The sequence below is a fragment of the Bombina bombina genome, chromosome 5 (genome assembly GCF_027579735.1).
Source record: "Bombina bombina isolate aBomBom1 chromosome 5, aBomBom1.pri, whole genome shotgun sequence".
Taxonomy (NCBI): domain Eukaryota; kingdom Metazoa; phylum Chordata; class Amphibia; order Anura; family Bombinatoridae; genus Bombina; species Bombina bombina.
Genome location: NC_069503.1, coordinates 136,260,395 through 136,281,704, shown reverse-complemented (window position 1 = coordinate 136,281,704; position 21,310 = coordinate 136,260,395). Strand labels below are relative to the sequence as shown.

Genomic DNA, 21,310 nt, shown 5'->3' with positions numbered 1-21,310 from the left:
AAGCACTGTACACTAGTGAGTTTAATTTACGTGTTTCTAATTCAGTGGAGTCTTTTAAAGATAATGCAATACAGTGGCGCCTTTGTGATTTCTTTAAGTCCCTCTCAATCAGACAGTTGGGAGTCAAATAGAAAAGTATAAACATAAAACACAAAAAACACTGTATACAGACACTGATTCCCATCTATACACTGTATACAGACACTGATTCCCATCTATACACTGTATACAGACACCGATTCCCATCTATACACTGTATACAGACACTGATTCCCATCTATACAGTGTATACAGATACTGATTCCCATCTATACGCTGTATACAGACACTGATTCCCAACTACACGCTGTATACAGACACTGATTCCCATCTATACACTGTATACAGACACTGATTCCCAACTACACACTGTATACAGACACTGATTCCCATCTATACACTGTATACAGACACTGATTCCCATCTATACACTGTATACAGACACTGATTCCCAACTACACACTGTATACAGACACTGATTCCCATCTATACACTGTATACAGACACTGATTCCCATCTATACACTGTATACAGACACTGATTCCCAACTATACACTGTATACAGACACTGATTCCCATCTATACACTGTATACAGACACTGATTCCCATCTATACACTGTATACAGACACTGATTCCCATCTATACACTGTATACAGACACTGATTCCCATCTATACCCTGTATACAGACACTGATTCCCATATATACACTGTATACAGATACTGATTCCCATCTATACACTGTATACAGACACTGATTCCCATCTATAGACTGTATACAGACACTGATTCCCATCTATACACTGTATACAGACACTGATTCCCAACTATACACTGTATACAGACACTGATTCCCATCTATACACTGTATACAGACACTGATTCCCATCTATACACTGTATACAGACACTGATTCCCATCTATAGACTGTATACAGACACTGATTCCCAACTATACACTGTATACAGACACTGATTCCCATCTATAGACTGTATACAGACACTGATTCCCAACTATACACTGTATACAGACACTGATTCCCATCTATACACTGTATACAGACACTGATTCCCATCTATACACTGTATACAGACACTGATTCCCATCTATAGACTGTATACAGACACTGATTCCCAACTATACACTGTATACAGACACTGATTCCCATCTATAGACTGTATACAGACACTGATTCCCAACTATACACTGTATACAGACACTGATTCCCATCTATAGACTGTATACAGACACTGATTCCCAACTATACACTGTATACAGACACTGATTCCCATCTATACACTGTATACAGACACTGATTCCCATCTATACACTGTATACAGACACTGATTCCCATCTATACACTGTATACAGACACTGATTCCCATCTATACACTGTATACAGACACTGATTCCCATCTATACACTGTATACAGACACTGATTCCCATCTATACACTGTATACAGACACTGATTCCCATCTATACACTGTATACAGACACTGATTCCCATCTATACACTGTATACAGACACTGATTCCCATCTATACACTGTATACAGACACTGATTCCCATCTATACACTGTATACAGACACTGATTCCCATCTATACACTGTATACAGACACTGATTCCCATCTATACACTGTATACAGACACTGATTCCCATCTATACACTGTATACAGACACTGATTCCCATCTATACACTGTATACAGACACTGATTCCCATCTATACACTGTATACAGACACTGATTCCCAACTATACACTGTATACAGACACTGATTCCCATCTATACACTGTATACAGACACTGATTCCCATCTATACACTGTATACAGACACTGATTCCCATCTATACACTGTATACAGACACTGATTCCCAACTATACACTGTATACAGACACTGATTCCCATCTATACACTGTATACAGACACTGATTCCCATCTATACACTGTATACAGACACTGATTCCCATCTATAGACTGTATACAGACACTGATTCCCATCTATACACTGTATACAGACACTGATTCCCATCTATACACTGTATACAGACACTGATTCCCATCTATACACTGTATACAGACACTGATTCCCATCTATACACTGTATACAGACACTGATTCCCATCTATACACTGTATACAGACACTGATTCCCATCTATACCCTGTATACAGACACTGATTCCCATCTATACACTGTATACAGACACTGATTCCCATCTATACACTGTATACAGACACTGATTCCCATCTATACACTGTATACAGACACTGATTCCCATCTATACACTGTATACAGACACTGATTCCCATCTATACACTGTATACAGACACTGATTCCCATCTATACACTGTATACAGACACTGATTCCCATCTATAGACTGTATACAGACACTGATTCCCAACTATACACTGTATACAGACACTGATTCCCATCTATACACTGTATACAGACACTGATTCCCATCTATACACTGTATACAGACACTGATTCCCATCTATACACTGTATACAGACACTGATTCCCATCTATACACTGTATACAGACACTGATTCCCATATATACACTGTATACAGACACTGATTCCCATCTATACACTGTATACAGACACTGATTCCCATATATAGACTGTATACAGACACTGATTCCCATCTATACACTGTATACAGACACTGATTCCCATCTATACACTGTATACAGACACTGATTCCCATCTATACCCTGTATATAGATACTGATTCCCATCTATACACTGTATACAGATACTGATTCCCATCTATACACTGTATACAGACACTGATTCCCATATATACACTGTATACAGACACTGATTCCCATCTATACACTGTATACAGACACTGATTCCCATATATACACTGTATACAGACACTGATTCCCAACTATACACTGTATACAGACACTGATTCCCAACTATACACTGTATACAGACACTGATTCCCATCTATACACTGTATATAGATACTGATTCCCATATATAGACTGTATACAGACACTGATTCCCATCTATACACTGTATACAGACACTGATTCCCAACTATACCCTGTATACAGACACTGATTCCCAACTACACGCTGTATACAGACACTGATTCCCATCTATACACTGTATACAGACACTGATTCCCAACTACACACTGTATACAGACACTGATTCCCATCTATACACTGTATACAGACACTGATTCCCAACTACACACTGTATACAGACACTGATTCCCAACTATACACTGTATACAGACACTGATTCCCAACTATACACTGTATACAGACACTGATTCCCATCTATACACTGTATACAGACACTGATTCCCATCTATACCCTGTATACAGACACTGATTCCCATCTATACACTGTATACAGACACTGATTCCCATCTATACACTGTATACAGACACTGATTCCCATCTATACACTGTATACAGACACTGATTCCCATCTATACACTGTATACAGACACTGATTCCCATCTATACCCTGTATACAGACACTGATTCCCATCTATACACTGTATACAGACACTGATTCCCATCTATACACTGTATACAGACACTGATTCCCATCTATACACTGTATACAGACACTGATTCCCAACTATACACTGTATACAGACACTGATTCCCAACTATACACTGTATACAGACACTGATTCCCATCTATACACTGTATACAGACACTGATTCCCATCTATACCCTGTATACAGACACTGATTCCCATCTATACACTGCATAGAGATACTGATTCCCATCTATACACTGTATACAGACACTGATTCCCATCTATACCCTGTATGCAGACACTGATTCCCATTTATACCCTGTATATAGATACTGATTCCCATCTATACACTGTATACAGATACTGATTCCCATCTATACACTGTATACAGACACTGATTCCCATCTATACACTGTATACAGACACTGATTCCCATCTATACACTGTATACAGACACCGATTCCCATCTATACACTGTATACAGACACTGATTCCCATCTATACCCTGTATACAGACACTGATTCCCATCTATACACTGTATACAGACACTGATTCCCATCTATACACTGTATACAGACACTGATTCCCATCTATACAGTGTATACAGATACTGATTCCCATCTATACACTGTATACAGATACTGATTCCCATTTATACCCTGTATATAGATACGGATTCCTATCTATACAGTGTATACAGATACTGATTCCCATCTATACACTGTATATATATATATATATATATATATATATATATATATATATATATATATATATATATATACTGATTACCATATATACCCTGTATATAGATACTGATTCCCATCTATACCCTGTATATAGATACTGATTCCTATCTATACCCTGTATATAGATACTGATTCCCATCCATAGACTGTATATAGATACTGATTCCTATCTATACCCTGTATATAGATACTGATTCCCATCTATACACTGTATACAGACACTGATTCCCATCTATACCCTGTATACAGATGCTGATTCCTATCTATACACTGTATACAGACACTGATTCCCATCTATACCCTGTATATAGATACTGATTCCCATCTATACACTGTATATAGACACTGATTCCCATCTATACACTGTATAAATATACTGATTCCCATCTATACACTGTATACAGATACTGATTCCCATTTATACCCTGTATATAGATACTGATTCCTATCTATACAGTGTATACAGATACTGATTCCCATCTATACACTGTATATATATATATATATATATACTGATTACCATATATACCCTGTATATAGATACTGATTCCCATCTATACCCTGTATATAGATACTGATTCCCATCTATACCCTGTATACAGACACTGATTCCCATCTATACACTGTATATAGATACTGATTCCTATCTATACCTTGTATATAGATACTGATTCCCATCCATACACTGTATATAGATACTGATTCCTATCTATACCCTGTATATAGATACTGATTCCCATCTATACACTGTATACAGACACTGATTCCCATCTATACACTGTATATAGATACTGATTCCCATCTATACACTGTATACAGATACTGATACCCATCTATACACTGTATATAGATACCGATTCCCATCTATACCCTGTATATAGATACTGATTCCCATCTATACCCTGTATATAGATACTGATTCCCATTTATACACTGTATAGAGAAATCTATGCCCGCACTGGCTTACAGGGCATCAGACTCACCCATGTGGAGTCACTGAAGCATATCTCAGGCAGTGATACGGTCATATATTCTTTCTTAGTGCAGACAGCAACCACCAGCATCCCGTCCCCGGTGAAGAAAGCCTCAAATCCGGTACCATTGGTTCCGAAAAAACTACATAGAAAACATGAAGAAGGTGAGAGGAAACGTCTAAAAATACTACAAGACCTTCACAAAGTTTTACCAGTGCCACAAACAGGTTTTACACTGGGAATAGGTCTCATTTGTTTCAAAAAGGATAGAGGCTTCTAATAAAACATAGTGAAATAAAATGTTTATAATGAAACAAAACATCATCACAAGGACCAGCCTCGTAGTAAATTAAAACGTAAAGAGACACAATGGTCAAAACTAAACATTCATGGTTCAGCTACAATGTGTCATTATTAAACACTTTGTTTTCTTCAGGCCAGGGCACCCGCCCAGGGTTACGCGCTTTGGGGGGACCCGCACTTTCAGGGGTGAGGGTATAAGAAGGTGCAATGTATATCCGGTATTTTGTTTATGGCATCATGAGATGTAATATACACTGTTATTCTTTGTATAGGTAACACTGACTGTTGGGACATAGAGGGGTCAGGGAATAAGTGCACTGGGGTGTGGGACCTCGCAAATATGTCTTATCCAGGGGCCCCTGGAAATGCTAAGGGTGTCCTTGGTTCTCAATACATAAGTATACTCTATAGCGTGCACATCTTTGTAACAATGTTATACATAAAGTGCTCAAGTGCACACACTTAAAGGGATATTCCAGCCAAAATTGAAACCCACATGGATGCATTTCCAATTTGAATATAATCTTTTTTTAATATATATGTATTAGCAAAAGTGCTTCTAATAAAAGCTACAGCTGTTTCAAAAGTGTATTTAAGTATGCACCGTGCACTTGCACACAGCACTTGTTCAGAGAGCCTTATGTGCTTGTACCATCTGGTAATGACTCAATTTATTAATTGCTGACATGATACAAAGCCCACTGGCGCATAGGGCAGCTCCAGTATTTAAAATGCTGGTGCACTGAGAATATCTAGCTATTCTTCACATGCACGTGCAGAGAAAACTTTTAACACTAAAACTGTGATAACTTTTACTAGAAGCATTTTTGGCAATACGTGTATATTGCAAATCTGTTTCTATTCAAAGATGTTATTCGTTTATGTGCATTTAAAGTTTGATTGGAATGTCCCTTTAAGCCTATGCATGCTCATTAACAAAGGACACCAAAAGAACAAAATCAACTTGGTAACAGAAGTAAACTAGAAATGTTTTGTGTTCTGTATCTAAATAATCAATGTATCCTTTTGATTTTTGTATCCCTTAAAATTAGAAATCAAATTTTAATTCCATACAATGCTTAATTAAAAGATATTCTGGTGCAAAATACACCGGTTCATTACAGCATGTAACTTTTTAGCATTAGTGCGTCCCTTTAAGCAATAAAATGTAAAATGAATCATTCATTTTCCCCACTTTTTCTATTATTAAAGGGATAGAAAGGTCAACATAGAAGCATTTTTGCAATATACTTCCATTAGCAAAAATGTTCTTCTAGCAAAAGTTACTCGTTTTTCAGGGGGCATACGCACATATCCTGTGAGTGCCCGTGCACTAGTATTCAAATACTATTCCTGCTCAGAGAGGTGGCAGTAGTGAGTATTACTTATGAAGAGGTCATTTGTGTCACACAAGCTACTGCTGAGCCTCTGAGGTGTTTGAATTCTCGTGCATGACCCACAGGATATGTGCGTATGCTGCTGAAAAACAGTAATAAAAGTTTTACTAGAAGCATTTTTGCTAATAGAAGTTTATTAACTTCTATCCCTTTAACTTCTGCAAATTGCACTTTTTCCACTCTATCGGAGAAGGTAGTGATCTATTTAAATGGGGTAATTAGTATCTGTCTAATGAACTGTTCCGGAATTGTGTTCACATATTAAATGTCACTATATTTGCCTTTCTTATCCCTAGAATCAACCAACACAATGTAACCAAAAATGAGTCATAGGTTGGAACTATGTTGTATAACTACCTGTACAGTTGTTTACGTTTACGTCCAGTCAGTGGCTGATCCTTAATGCCTTCGTTAAGACAGACCCAAGCGTGGAAGGCAAAGCCAGCACCTGGCCACTTCTGCATGGCGGGCACCATAATGCCAGACATGCTGGGCATCAAATCGAAATACTGCAAGGCTCTCTCAGGGCCATCATTCCTTGCCATGGCAGACAAAGCCCTGATGACTTGTCTTGCATACGGGTGGGGGGAGCCCCCCTCTGTCCTAAGAAGGTTGATTAATTGTCGTAGCTCTGTGGGTCGGATGGAAAGCCGTCCCAATACCTGAAGAAGGTAGATGAGATTCTCTGCACATTTGCCATCAAGCTCTCTCTCATGTCTGAGGGCCAGAAGAACTTGGCCAACCATTCCTGCCTGGACACAGGTCATCCGGTTCCTTAATGATGAGTCACAAGTGGTCTTTAGCCATTCTGACACCAAAATCTGGAGGTCTTTCTGTGAGAGCTCCGGGATCCACTGTACAAGAATAAGCAGCGGCTGTTCATTGTGAATGTATTGAACAGGGTCTGAGCTGTAATCAGCTTCCACAGCCTGAGTAAAAAGCATAAATTATTAAGATGACAATAAACACATAGCGCAAAATAGAGAATCACTCCATGAGCAACACTACAAAATGGTAGAAATGGAACAAAGCTCAGTGACAAAATAAAAAGTTTTACTACCAGATCGGTAGAAACTGAAAGTGATGGTAAACTCTCCACTTTTTAAAAACAGATCCGGAGTGGTAATGATATTTTAGATAAGAGTTTTATTCATCAGTTTTACTTAAGATGCGCTATAACTTACTTTTTAATTTAGATATGAAATTCAAATGCCCTGTGTTCGGCCGCCCACTTCAAAAATCATTTTTTCCTGTGAGCTAACGGTTTGAATTGTTATCCAATCAACGCTCTCCCTATATGGCACTTTTGTTGTAGCTAGAGCGCTGATAGGACAACAATTCAAACCGTTAGATACAGAAAAATGTACTTTAGAAGTGGGCGGCGGAGCGTGGGAAATTTAAATTTCATATCTACATTAAAAAGTAAGTTATAGCGAATCTTCCTTACAATTGATGAATAAAACTCCATCTAAAACATCAATAACATTCCCAACCTGTATGAACTAACATACGTTTCTAAATATATAATACAGCCAAAGCAAAACGGTTTCTGTTTCAAGCCCCATGAACCCCTTTAATTCAGGCATAGTTTTGTTTGCAACAAGCTCCCCCTGGGCATATCCATATACAGAAGGTGCTATCCAGGCCATAGATTCAGCAGAATGCACTGATGCATGTGCACAGGTGGAGGGCAGAGTCACATGCCACTTGACTAAAGTATAATGCTGAGGCTTTCACAAAACATGTAACATCAACCCTATGGAAACAAACAAGCCACTTGGCAACAAACAATAGCAGTACCTGCTGTACCTATTCAACCCCCCCCCCCCGACTTGCATAAATAATTATATTCACGTGCACACTTTATTACATGATACCTCAGGGTTTGGAGTAAGACACTGAAAAGGGGGGTTGGAGCAGGCTACATTTGGTAAAACTAAAGTGTAAGTAATTTTCCATTTTTTTACAAAATGTATTAAATAGCTTTTTGTTCACACTTTTTTCACACACTTTTTTACCTCAGTTGACCCTTTTTTATAATATGCACCTAGCTCAAAATGTTTCACGGCACTTTAAAAAGGGGAGAGTTTACAACTTCTCTAGAGGTTCAGACACCATCTTATCCAGGGAAAAAATATTACTTTTTCTACTGACTTTGCAAAATATTATTTAACAAAAAATGTTTTAAACTAAAACTGAGATTCACAATATAATAGTTTGTTGATATTGTGATATTTTGGTGGCAGTGCTTGCATGTATATACAATCTATTTAATAAATAAATCAGATCCATTTATGCCTAAACAAATTCTACTGAGGCATTATGCTCTCCAGTTTTCTGTGAGTGCAGATCCTGAAAAGATTTGGTAAAAAATAAATATATATATATATATAATGAGTTCATATGAACCACAGTCTCTATTTTAATAGCTAAAGGCCCAGAAATTCACACACATATACTGAATAAATATACCTAAGCTTTCCCCATCACTCACTGCATTACATACACTGGACATAATCATAGAAACCCACAGAAACATAAATTCACAAACATTATAAGGCTCAAACCAAGAGAAAGTAACCACAAATGCTGTTCATATAAATGCTCTACATATATACACAATAATTTACTTCCTCTTTAGCAAATACCACAGCAAGTGTTTGCACATTTATGGCTCTGTTCTACAATCACTCAGACCAGGGGTGGTGAAACTATGGGACTCAGCACTCAAAGTAAATTTACTGGGGGAAAACATACAGTTTGGTGTCATTGGCTGCGATTGTAGTAATTAAAGGGACAGTAAACAATTTGAGATTGTAATATAAAATGCTTAAAGGGCCATTACAGTAAAAAACACCATGTTGTAAGTCGTTAGAGCATGTCATTTTAAAACTAGCGGCACATTACTGCTATGTGCTTAAAGCACACAAAGTGGTTAAAAACATAGTAGGAAGTACCACTTTGGGCTGCTGGTCCTGAGTGGAAACTGCCGCTGATCCAGTCAGCTGTGCTACCATTCAGCAGCTAAGTTCTAGCTCCTGATCCTACCTAGGTATGCTACTTAAACAATATAGAGAGAAAAAAAGCAAATGAAACAACATAACTACATTGGAAAGTTTTTTAAAACCACATGCTCTATCTGAAACATAAAAGAAAAATGCTGGATTCCATGTCCCTTTAATTAATTTGTGGAGGTTAAACAAAGCATTAAAGGGTCGCTAGCTTTAAGATTACATGCAGCAAATTAGAGTATTACATTTTTTTCTTCTATAATGTCCCTTTAACTTTGAGTGCTAAAACAGCTTTGCAATATACTTTTATTATTTATTTTGCATCTTTTTTTGTGATTTCACTCTGAAAACTGAATCACAAGCCTAACCCTGCCACATATCTGTTCCTAATATTCAGTTTGTTATCTTTTCTGCTGACACCAAGCAACGGCAATTTTGTTAACACAATGATAGTGGCAAGCCCTGTCTTTTCTCTAGATACAAGTGTGGGCGGAGGTTGACCATTAAAAAATAACTGCCGCAAACCAGGTATTAACCTGTTCTAATAACATTTAGATTTTGCTGATATGTAAATCTATTGAAAGAATGCAGGGAAATATAATTACAAGGTGTTTACAGTTTCTTTAATAAATTATTATTCTGCGCTATATATATCAGCTATTATGCGTTAATTGTTGATATATTTATATTAACAATTTATCAGGAATATAAACGTTAACACTTTAAATTTTAAAAAAGGTATGAAAGACAACCAAGTCGTCACCAATTTGGATTCACACTATCAAAACGTTCCCCACCCCTAGACATACATTTATATATTTATTTTGTTACTAAAATCCTGTGTCATTGTCAACATTATTTTTTGTTTTTCAATAAAAACAGAATTTATGCTTACCTGATAAATTACTTTCTCCAACGGTGTGTCCGGTCCACGGCGTCATCCTTACTTGTGGGATATTCTCTTCCCCAACAGGAAATGGCAAAGAGCCCAGCAAAGCTGGTCACATGATCCCTCCTAGGCTCCGCCTACCCCAGTCATTCGACCGACGTACAGGAGGAAATATGCATAGGAGAAACCATATGATACCATGGTGACTGTAGTTAGAGAAAATAATTCATCAGACCTGATTAAAAAAACCAGGGCGGGCCGTGGACCGGACACACCGTTGGAGAAAGTAATTTATCAGGTAAGCATAAATTCTGTTTTCTCCAACATAGGTGTGTCCGGTCCACGGCGTCATCCTTACTTGTGGGAACCAATACCAAAGCTTTAGGACACGGATGAAGGGAGGGAGCAAATCAGGTCACCTAAATGGAAGGCACCACGGCTTGCAAAACCTTTCTCCCAAAAATAGCCTCTGAAGAAGCAAAAGTATCAAATTTGTAAAATTTGGCAAAAGTGTGCAGTGAAGACCAAGTCGCTGCCTTACATATCTGGTCAACAGAAGCCTCGTTCTTGAAGGCCCATGTGGAAGCCACAGCCCTAGTGGAGTGAGCTGTGATTCTTTCAGGAGGCTGCCGTCCGGCAGTCTCATAAGCCAATCGGATAATGCTTTTAAGCCAAAAAGAAAGAGAGGTAGAAGTTGCTTTTTGACCTCTCCTTTTACCAGAATAAACAACAAACAAAGAAGGTGTTTGTCTGAAATCTTTAGTGGCCTCTAAATAGAATTTTAGAGCACGGACTACGTCCAAATTGTGTAACAAACGTTCCTTCTTTGAAACTGGATTCGGACACAAAGAAGGTACAACTATCTCCTGGTTAATATTTTTGTTGGAAACAACTTTCGGAAGAAAACCAGGCTTAGTACGCAAAACCACCTTATCTGCATGGAACACCAGATAGGGCGGAGAACACTGCAGAGCAGATAACTCAGAAACTCTTCTAGCAGAAGAAATTGCAACCAAAAACAAAACTTTCCAAGATAATAACTTAATATCTACGGAATGTAAGGGTTCAAACGGAACCCCTTGAAGAACTGAAATAACTAGATTAAGACTCCAGGGAGGAGTCAAAGGTCTGTAAACAGGCTTGATTCTAACCAGAGCCTGAACAAACGCTTGAACGTCTGGCACAGCTGCCAGCCTTTTGTGAAGTAAAACAGATAAAGCAGAGATCTGTCCCTTCAGAGAACTTGCAGATAATCCTTTCTCCAAACCTTCTTGTAGAAAAGATAGAATCTTAGGAATTTTTATCTTGTTCCATGGGAATCCTTTAGATTCACACCAACAGATATATTTTTTCCATATTTTATGGTAAATTTTTCTAGTTACAGGCTTTCTAGCCTGAATCAGAGTATCTATTACAGAATCTGAAAACCCACGCTTTGATAAAATCAAGCATTCAATCTCCAAGCAGTCAGTTGGAGGGAAACCAGATTCAGATGTTCGAATGGACCTTGAACAAGAAGGTCCCGTCTCAAAGGTAGCTTCCATGGTGGAGCCTATGACATATTCACCAGGTCTGCATACCAAGTCCTGCGTGGCCACGCAGGAGCTATCAAGATCACCGAAGCCCTCTCCTGATTGATCCTGGCTACCAGCCTGGGAATGAGAGGAAACGGTGGGAATACATAAGCTAGGTTGAAGGTCCAAGGTGCTACTAGTGCATCTACTAGAGTCGCCTTGGGATCCCTGGATCTGGACCCGTAACAAGGAACCTTGAAGTTCTGACGAGAGGCCATCAAATCCATGTCTGGAATGCCCCATAATTGAGTTATTTGGGCAAAGATTTCCGGATGGAGTTCCCACTCCCCCGGATGGAAAGTCTGACGACTCAGAAAATCCGCTTCCCAATTTTCCACTCCTGGGATGTGGATTGCAGACAAGTGGCAGGAGTGATCCTCCGCCCATTGAATTATCTTGGTCACTTCCTCCATCGCCAGGGAACTCCTTGTTCCCCCCTGATGGTTGATATATGCAACAGTCGTCATGTTGTCTGATTGAAACCTTATGAATTTGGCCTTTGCTAGATGAGGCCAAGCTTTGAGAGCATTGAATATCGCTCTCAGTTCCAGAATGTTTATCGGGAGAAGAGATTCTTCCCGAGACCATAGACCCTGAGCTTTCAGGGGTTCCCAGACCGCGCCCCAGCCCACCAGACTGGCGTCGGTCGTGACAATGACCCACTCTGGTCTGCGGAAGATCATTCCCTGTGACAGGTTGTCCAGGATCAGCCACCAACGGAGTGAATCTCTGGTCCTTTGATCTACTTGAATCGTCGGAGACAAGTCTGTATAATCCCCATTCCACTGTCTGAGCATGCACAGTTGTAATGGTCTTAGATGAATTTGTGCAAAAGGAACTATGTCCATTGCTGCAACCATCAATCCTATTACTTCCATGCACTGCGCTATGGAAGGACGAAGAACAGAATGAAGTACTTGACAAGAGCTTAGAAGTTTTGATTTTCTGACCTCTGTCAGAAAAATCCTCATTTCTAAGGAATCTATTATTGTTCCCAAGAAGGGAACTCTTGTTGACGGGGACAGAGAACTTTTTTCTTTGTTCACTTTCCATCCGTGAGATCTGAGAAAGGCTAGGACGATGTCCGTATGAGCCTTTGCTTTTGACAGAGACGACGCTTGAATCAGGATGTCGTCCAAGTAAGGTACTACTGCAATGCCCCTTGGTCTTAGAACCGCTAGAAGGGACCCTAGTACCTTTGTGAAAATTCTCGGAGCAGTGGCTAATCCGAATGGAAGTGCCACAAACTGGTAATGCTTGTCCAGAAAAGCGAACCTTAGGAACTGATGATGTTCCTTGTGGATAGGAATATGTAGGTACGCATCCTTTAAATCCACCGTGGTCATAAATTGACCTTCCTGGATGGTAGGAAGGATCGTTCGAATGGTTTCCATTTTGAACGATGGAACCCTGAGAAATTTGTTTAGGATCTTGAGATCTAAAATTGGTCTGAATGTTCCCTCTTTTTTGGGAACTATGAACAGGTTGGAGTAAAACCCCATCCCTTGTTCTCCTATTGGAACTGGATGAATTACTCCCATCTTTAACAGGTCTTCTACACAATGTAAGAATGCCTGTCTTTTTATTTGGTTTGAAGATAATTGAGACCTGTGGAACCTTCCCCTTGGGGGTAGTTCCTTGAATTCCAGGAGATAACCCTGAGAAACTATTTCTAGTGCCCAAGGATCCTGAACATCTCTTGCCCAAGCCTGAGCAAAGAGAGAAAGTCTGCCCCCCACCAGATCCGGTCCCGGATCGGGGGCCATCCCTTCATGCTGTTTTGGTAGCAGTGGCAGGCTTCTTGGCCTGCTTACCCTTGTTCCAGCCTTGCATCGGTCTCCAGGCTGGTTTGGGTTGAGAAGTATTACCCTCTTGCTTAGAGGATGTAGAATTAGAGGCTGGTCCGTTTCTGCGAAAGGGACGAAAATTAGGCTTATTTTTAGCCTTAAAAGACCTATCCTGAGGAAGGGCGTGGCCCTTTCCCCCGGTGATGTCTGAAATAATCTCTTTCAAATCAGGACCAAACAGTGTTTTACCCTTGAAAGGGACGTTAAGCAATTTTGTCTTGGAAGACACATCCGCTGACCAAGACTTTAGCCAAAGCGCTCTGCGCGCCACGATAGCAAACCCTGAATTTTTCGCCGCTAATCTAGCTAATTGCAAAGCGGCATCTAAAATAAAAGAGTTAGCCAATTTAAGTGCTTGAACTCTGTCCATAACCTCCTCATACGAAGATTCTTTATTGAGCGACTTTTCTAGTTCTTCGAACCAGAAACACGCTGCTGTAGTGACAGGAACAATGCATGAAATTGGTTGTAGAAGGTAACCTTGCTGAACAAACATCTTTTTAAGCAAACCCTCTAATTTTTTATCCATAGGATCTTTGAAAGCACAACTGTCTTCTATAGGAATAGTAGTGTGTTTGTTTAGAGTAGAAACCGCCCCCTCGACCTTGGGGACTGTCTGCCATAAGTCCTTTCTGGGGTCGACTATAGGAAATAATTTCTTAAATATAGGGGGAGGAACAAAAGGTATGCCGGGCCTTTCCCACTCCTTATTTACTATGTCCGCCACCCGCTTGGGTATAGGAAAAGCATCGGGGGGCACCGGAACCTCTAGGAACTTGTCTATCTTACATAATTTCTCTGGAATGACCAAATTGTCACAATCATCCAGAGTAGATAATACCTCCTTAAGCAGTGCGCGGAGATGTTCTAATTTAAATTTAAATGTTACAACATCAGGTTCAGCTTGTTGAGAAATTTTTCCTGAATCTGAAATTTCTCCCTCAGACAAAACCTCCCTCCTGGCCCCTTCAGATTGGTGTGAGGGTATGTCAGAACAGTTATCATCAGCGTCCTCTTGCTCTTCAGTGTTTAAAACAGAGCAATCGCGCTTTCTCTGATAAGTAGGCATTTTGGATAAAATGTTTGCAATAGAATTATCCATTACAGCCGTTAATTGTTGCATGGTAATAAGTATTGGCGCACTAGATGTACTAGGGGCCTCTTGTGTGGGCAAAACTGGTGTAGACACAGAAGGGGATGATGCAGTATCATGCTTACTCCCCTCATTTGAGGAATCATCTTGGGCAATATCATTATCTGTGGCATCATTGTCCCTACTTTGTTTGGACACTATGGCACAATCATCACATAAATTTAAATGGGGAGAAACCTTGGCTTTCATACATATAGAACATCGCTTATCTGATGGTTCAGATATGTTAAACAGGCTTAAACTTGTCAACAAGGCACAAAAAACGTTTTAAAATAAAACCGTTACTGTCACTTTAAATTTTAAACTGAACACACTTTATTACTGAATATGTGAAAAAGTATGAAGGAATTGTTCAAAATTCACCAAAATTTCACCACAGTGTCTTAAAGCCTTAAAAGTATTGCACACCAAATTTGAAAGCTTTAACCCTTAAAATAACGGAACCGGAGCCATTTTTACATTTAACCCCTATACAGTCCCAGGTATCTGCTTTGCTGAGACCCAACCAAGCCCAGAGGGGAATACGATACCAAATGACGCCTTCTATAAGCTTTTTCAGTGGTTCTTAGCTCCTCACACATGCATCTGCATGCCTTGCTCTCCAAAAACAACTGCGCATTAGTGGCGCGAAAATGAGGCTCTGCCTATGACTAGAAAAGGCCCCCATCTGAAAAAGGTGTCCAATACAGTGCCTGCCGTTTTTTTAAAACAATCCCCAAGATTATAATAACTATTAAGAGTTATAATCTGCCAAATATGCTTAGTACAGTAATCGTTTTAGCCCAGAAAAATGTCTACCAGTTTTTTAAGCCCTTATGAAGCCCTTTATTCTTTTACTTAATCTAAGAAAATGGCTTACCGGTCCCCATAGGGGAAATGACAGCCTTCCAGCATTACAAAGTCTTGTTAGGAATGTGGCCAGTCATACCTCAAGCAGAAAAGTCTGCCAACTGTTTCCCCCAACTGAAGTTACTTCATCTCAACAGTCCTGTGTGGAAACAGCAATCGATTTTAGTAACGTTTGCTAAAATCATCTTCCTCTTACAAACAGAAATCTTCATCTCTTTCCTGTTTCAGAGTAAATAGTACATACCAGCACTATTTTAAAATAACAAACACTTGATTGAAGGATAAAAACTACATTTAAACACCAAAAAACTCTTAACCATCTCCGTGGAGATGTTGCCGGTGCAACGGCAAAGAGAATGACTGGGGTAGGCGGAGCCTAGGAGGGATCATGTGACCAGCTTTGCTGGGCTCTTTGCCATTTCCTGTTGGGGAAGAGAATATCCCACAAGTAAGGATGACGCCGTGGACCGGACACACCTATGTTGGAGAAACAAATATTTTTTCATGCTGCGCCAACGCCTACAATGTTTGGTTTGATAATGCGCTATAAATGTATTTATTTTTTCAGTTTGTCTGACTCTTGTAATGTAATAAAGAATAACCTCTTTTGTTGTCACTTTATGTTGACAAAAAAAGTCCCCCATATCATTTTATTTCCAGTTTATAGACTCTATTCTAGCACATCACCCGTTTAAATTAATAATGTAGTACTGTTAACGGAAACAAACCAAACTAGCAAACTGGTCTGCAAAATAACTATTCTTAAAGGGACATTAAACACTTAATAAATGCTAGGTAAAATAATGTATTAAAAAAAAGATTAGTCTGAGAATAATATGTAGATGTATTTTTTTAAGTTTCATTAGCTGTTTATATATTGACAAAATAAGTGTAAAGTTTTAGTGTCTATAAAACAATGGGAGCTGCCATGTTGTAACTTAGGTTACCTTCTCTGCTGTGGCCAATTAGGAACAGTTATAAATAGGTCACTAGAGTGTGCAGCCAATGGGGTAAATTTAACAAGCTCCGTAGGGAGCTTTGAGGGCCCGTGTTTCTGGCGAGTCTTCAGACTCGCCAGAAACACAAGTTATGGAGCTGCGGTCTAAAGACCGCTGCTCCATAACCCTGTCCGTCTGCTCTGAGCAGGCGGACAGGAATCACCAGAAATCAACCTGATCGAGTACGATCGGGTTGATTGACATCCCCTGCTGGCGGCCGATTGGCCACGAGTCTGCAGGGGGCGGCGTTGCACCAGCAGCTCTTGTAAGCTGCTGGTGCAATGCTGAATATGGAGAGCGTATTGCTCTACGCATTCAGCGAGGTCTTGCGGACCTGATCCACAGTGTCGGATCAGGTCTGCAAGACCTTTCTTAAATAGGGGCCAATGGCTGAATTTAATATAACAGTGTTCTGCACTTCCACTTCTAACAGGAACTGAAAAGCTCACAATTTCAGAAAATTAATTACAGGAAAAATGGAGAAAACAAATAAAATATATTGCAGAGGGTTTTTTTTATATATACGATTTATCATTTTATATTACCATCTCAAACTGTTTAATGTCCCTTTAACATTTATTTTTTCCATGGGAAAATATATCATCTGCAATATGATTACCATGCTTTTTACCAGCCTGTAATAATAATGTAACATCACTGATATTTGTAAGAAAACAACGTTAATAGAACAATACCAAGCGATGAACACGCACAAAAGCAACTCACCATGTTCAGGAGCGCCTGAAGTAGACGTTTGGTTGGTTCACTTTGGCTCTTTAGAACTTCATACAGGTGTAAGTAGCCAATGCGCTCTTTAAACACTTCCTATGTAAGAATAAAATAAAGTGAGAGAAAATTATCAGCTTTAGTCTAATTGACCACTAGAAGCTTATAAAGATGTCTCCGTCTTGCTAATAAATATACAAGGTAAGATACCTGCTTGACATTGCACGTGACCAGAGCTCTAAGGGACAGTCATTACTGGATATAACTTCTCTATATACTAATCTTTGTTATGTTACAGCCATGTTATCCTTTCACTGGTCACTATTAATAAACTTATCCCACAAAAAAATGCTTTTTATAAATATTGGGAACAGAACGAACCTCCAATAGTATTAATTGAATAAAAAAATAAAAAAATGATACCAGTAATCTTAAAGGGACACAGAAGTACATTTGTGATATTTTGCGTTCCACTTGTAATCTGTCCCATAGTGCTAAAGGCACGTGCACGCTGCTGATACTACCTAGGTATTCTGTCATGAAAAGGAGCTAAGGTTCAAAAACGGAAATAGATAAATGTGATATTAGAAATTAGTTGGTATTATGAGACCTTAAGACTTCTATGTCCCTTTTTTTTTCCTTTCATGATTCAGACAGAGCAGACCATTTTAAACAATGTTCCAATTTACTTTTACAATCAAATATGCTTCTTTCTCTTGGTGTCCTTTGTTGAAGAAGCATCAATGTATTACTGGGAGCTAGCTGAGCATATACGTGAGCCAATGAAAAGAGGCATATGTGTACAGCTACCACTCACCAGCTAGCTCACAGGAGTGCATTGTTGGTCTTGAGCTTACCTAGCAAATTAGATAATAGAAGTAAATTGAAAAGTTGAGTAAAATTACATGCTCTATCTGAACCATGAAAGTTTGACTTTACTGTCCCTTTTAAGATTCCACGAAACCCAACGCTCCGTCTGCACGATGACAACACATACAGGTAGATCCTCAATACAATGGACAAGCTAAAGAACCTTTAAACAGAGAGATGTTTCATTCCTACTGGAGACTTAAGACCGACTTACCTTGGCAGATGGAGAATTTCTCATGATGGATGTAAGGACACCAATGGCATGAACAGTGATGGAGGCGGAATCGCTATCAAGCACCTGAACAAAAGAAACCGTAAACAATATTAGGCAACACTACAAGACTAGAATTGTCACAAGTCATACTACACTACTATGTTAGCATAGCAGAGGATACTACCCTATGTTAGTGTGTGACATAATAGCAGAGAATACTACACTACTATGTTAGCATGTGACATAATAGCAGAGGACACTACACTATGTTAGTGTGTGACATAATAGCAGAGAATACTACACTACTATGTTAGCGTGTGACATAATAGCAGAGAATACTACACTACTATGTTAGCGTGTGACATAATAGCAGAGAATACTACACTACTATGTTAGCGTGTGACATAATAGCAGAGGATACTACACTATGTTAGCATGTGACATAATAACAGAGGATACTACACTACTATGTTAGCGTGTGACATAATAGCAGAGGATACTGCACTACTATGTTAGCGTGTGACAAAATAGCAGAGGATACTGCACTACTATATTAACGTGTGACATAATATCAGAGGATCCTACACTACTATGTTAGCGTGTGACTTAATAGCAGAGAATACTACACTATGTTAGTGTGTGACATAATAGTAGAGGATACTACACTATGTTAGCGTGTCACATAATAGCAGAGGATACTACACTATGCTAGCGTGTGACATAATAGCAGAGGATACTACACTATGTTAGCATGACATAATAGCAGGGGATACTACACAACTATGTTAGCGTGTGACATAATAGCAGAGGACACTACACTACTATGTTAGCGTGTGACATAATAGCAGAGGATACTGCACTACAACACAACATGTATCACAAACCAAACACAAAGAACAGAGCACACACCATAACACCAGCATTAATCATCAATGCCCCACAATGACACCAGTACCAAGACCAGAGCCCCCTCTGATTGGAGATGAATATATTGACGAAATCACATGACCTGGGTGTACTTACAGTACTTATGCAGAACTACAATATCTAAGCACTTTAGCAGTAACACATATGACAAAATAACATAAATTACACTTACAAGATAATTTAATTTCCTTTTGTATAAGGAGTCCACGGCATCATTCCTTACTGTTGGGAAATACTGAACCTGGCCACCAGGAGGAGGCAAAGACACCGCAGACAAAGGCTTAAATACCTCTCCCACTTCCCCCATCCCCCAGTCATTCTGCCGAGGGAACAAGGAACAGTAGGAGAAATATCAGGGTATAAATGGTGCCAGAAGAAAAATATTTAAAGGCCACCCATCGAAGAACACGGGCTGGGGCCGTGGACTCACCTTATACAGAAGGAAATTAAATTATCTGATAAACATAATTTATGTTTTCCTTCTTAATATAAGGAGAGTCTACAGCATCATTCCTTACTGTTGGGAAACTTATACCCAAGCTCTAGAGGACACTGAATGATAAGGGAAAGACAAAAAGAGAGGCGGACCCTAATCTGAGGGCACCTCAGTCTGCAAAACCTCTCTCCTGAAAGCTGCTTCCGCTGAAGCAAAAACATCAAACGTGTAAAATTTAGAAAAAGTGTGTAAGGAGGACCAGGCCTTACAAATCTGATCCATAGAAGTCTCGTTCTTAAAGGCCCAAGAGGAAGCCACTGCTCTAGTAGAATGAGCTATAATCCTCTGAGGAGGTTTATGTCCCTCTGTCTGATAAGCAAAACGGATAACACTCCTTAACCAAAAAGATAAGGAAGTCGAAGAGACCTTCTGACCCTTACGCCTCCCAGAATAGGCAACAAACAAGGAAGAAGTTTGTCTAAAATCCTTAGCAGCCTGAAAATAGAAGTCAAGGCACAAACCACATCCAAATAATGAAGCAAACGTTCCTTCAAAAAAGAAGGATTGGGACACAATGAAGGAACCACAATCTCTTAATTGATGTTGCATTCTGACCTTAGGAAAAAACCTAACTTAGTACGTAGGACAGCCTTATCAGAATGGAACACCAGCTAAGGAGGCTCACATTGCAAGGCAGCAATTTCAGATACTCTGCACGCAGAAGCAATAGCCGGTAGAAAAAGAACCTTCCAGGACAACAATTTAATGTCAAATTCATGCATAGGTTCAAACGGAGCCCATTGCAACACCTTGAGAACAAGATGTAGACTC

General features: G+C 39.4%; 1 protein-coding gene across 3 annotated transcripts in view; it reads right to left on the bottom strand.

Moving 5' to 3' along the window:
- Positions 1–21,310, bottom strand: part of NBEAL2 (neurobeachin like 2) — a 496,796-nt gene that overhangs the window by 194,206 nt on the left and 281,280 nt on the right. For all 3 annotated transcript variants that reach the window (XM_053713715.1, XM_053713717.1, XM_053713716.1), the window contains 4 exons: positions 19,117–19,200; positions 18,033–18,131; positions 7,343–7,914; positions 5,295–5,427 (listed from right to left, as the gene is read on the bottom strand). In XM_053713715.1, coding sequence (XP_053569690.1) covers positions 5,295–5,427; positions 7,343–7,914; positions 18,033–18,131; positions 19,117–19,200 — 888 coding nt within the window. The remainder of the gene's footprint in view (positions 1–5,294; positions 5,428–7,342; positions 7,915–18,032; positions 18,132–19,116; positions 19,201–21,310) is intronic.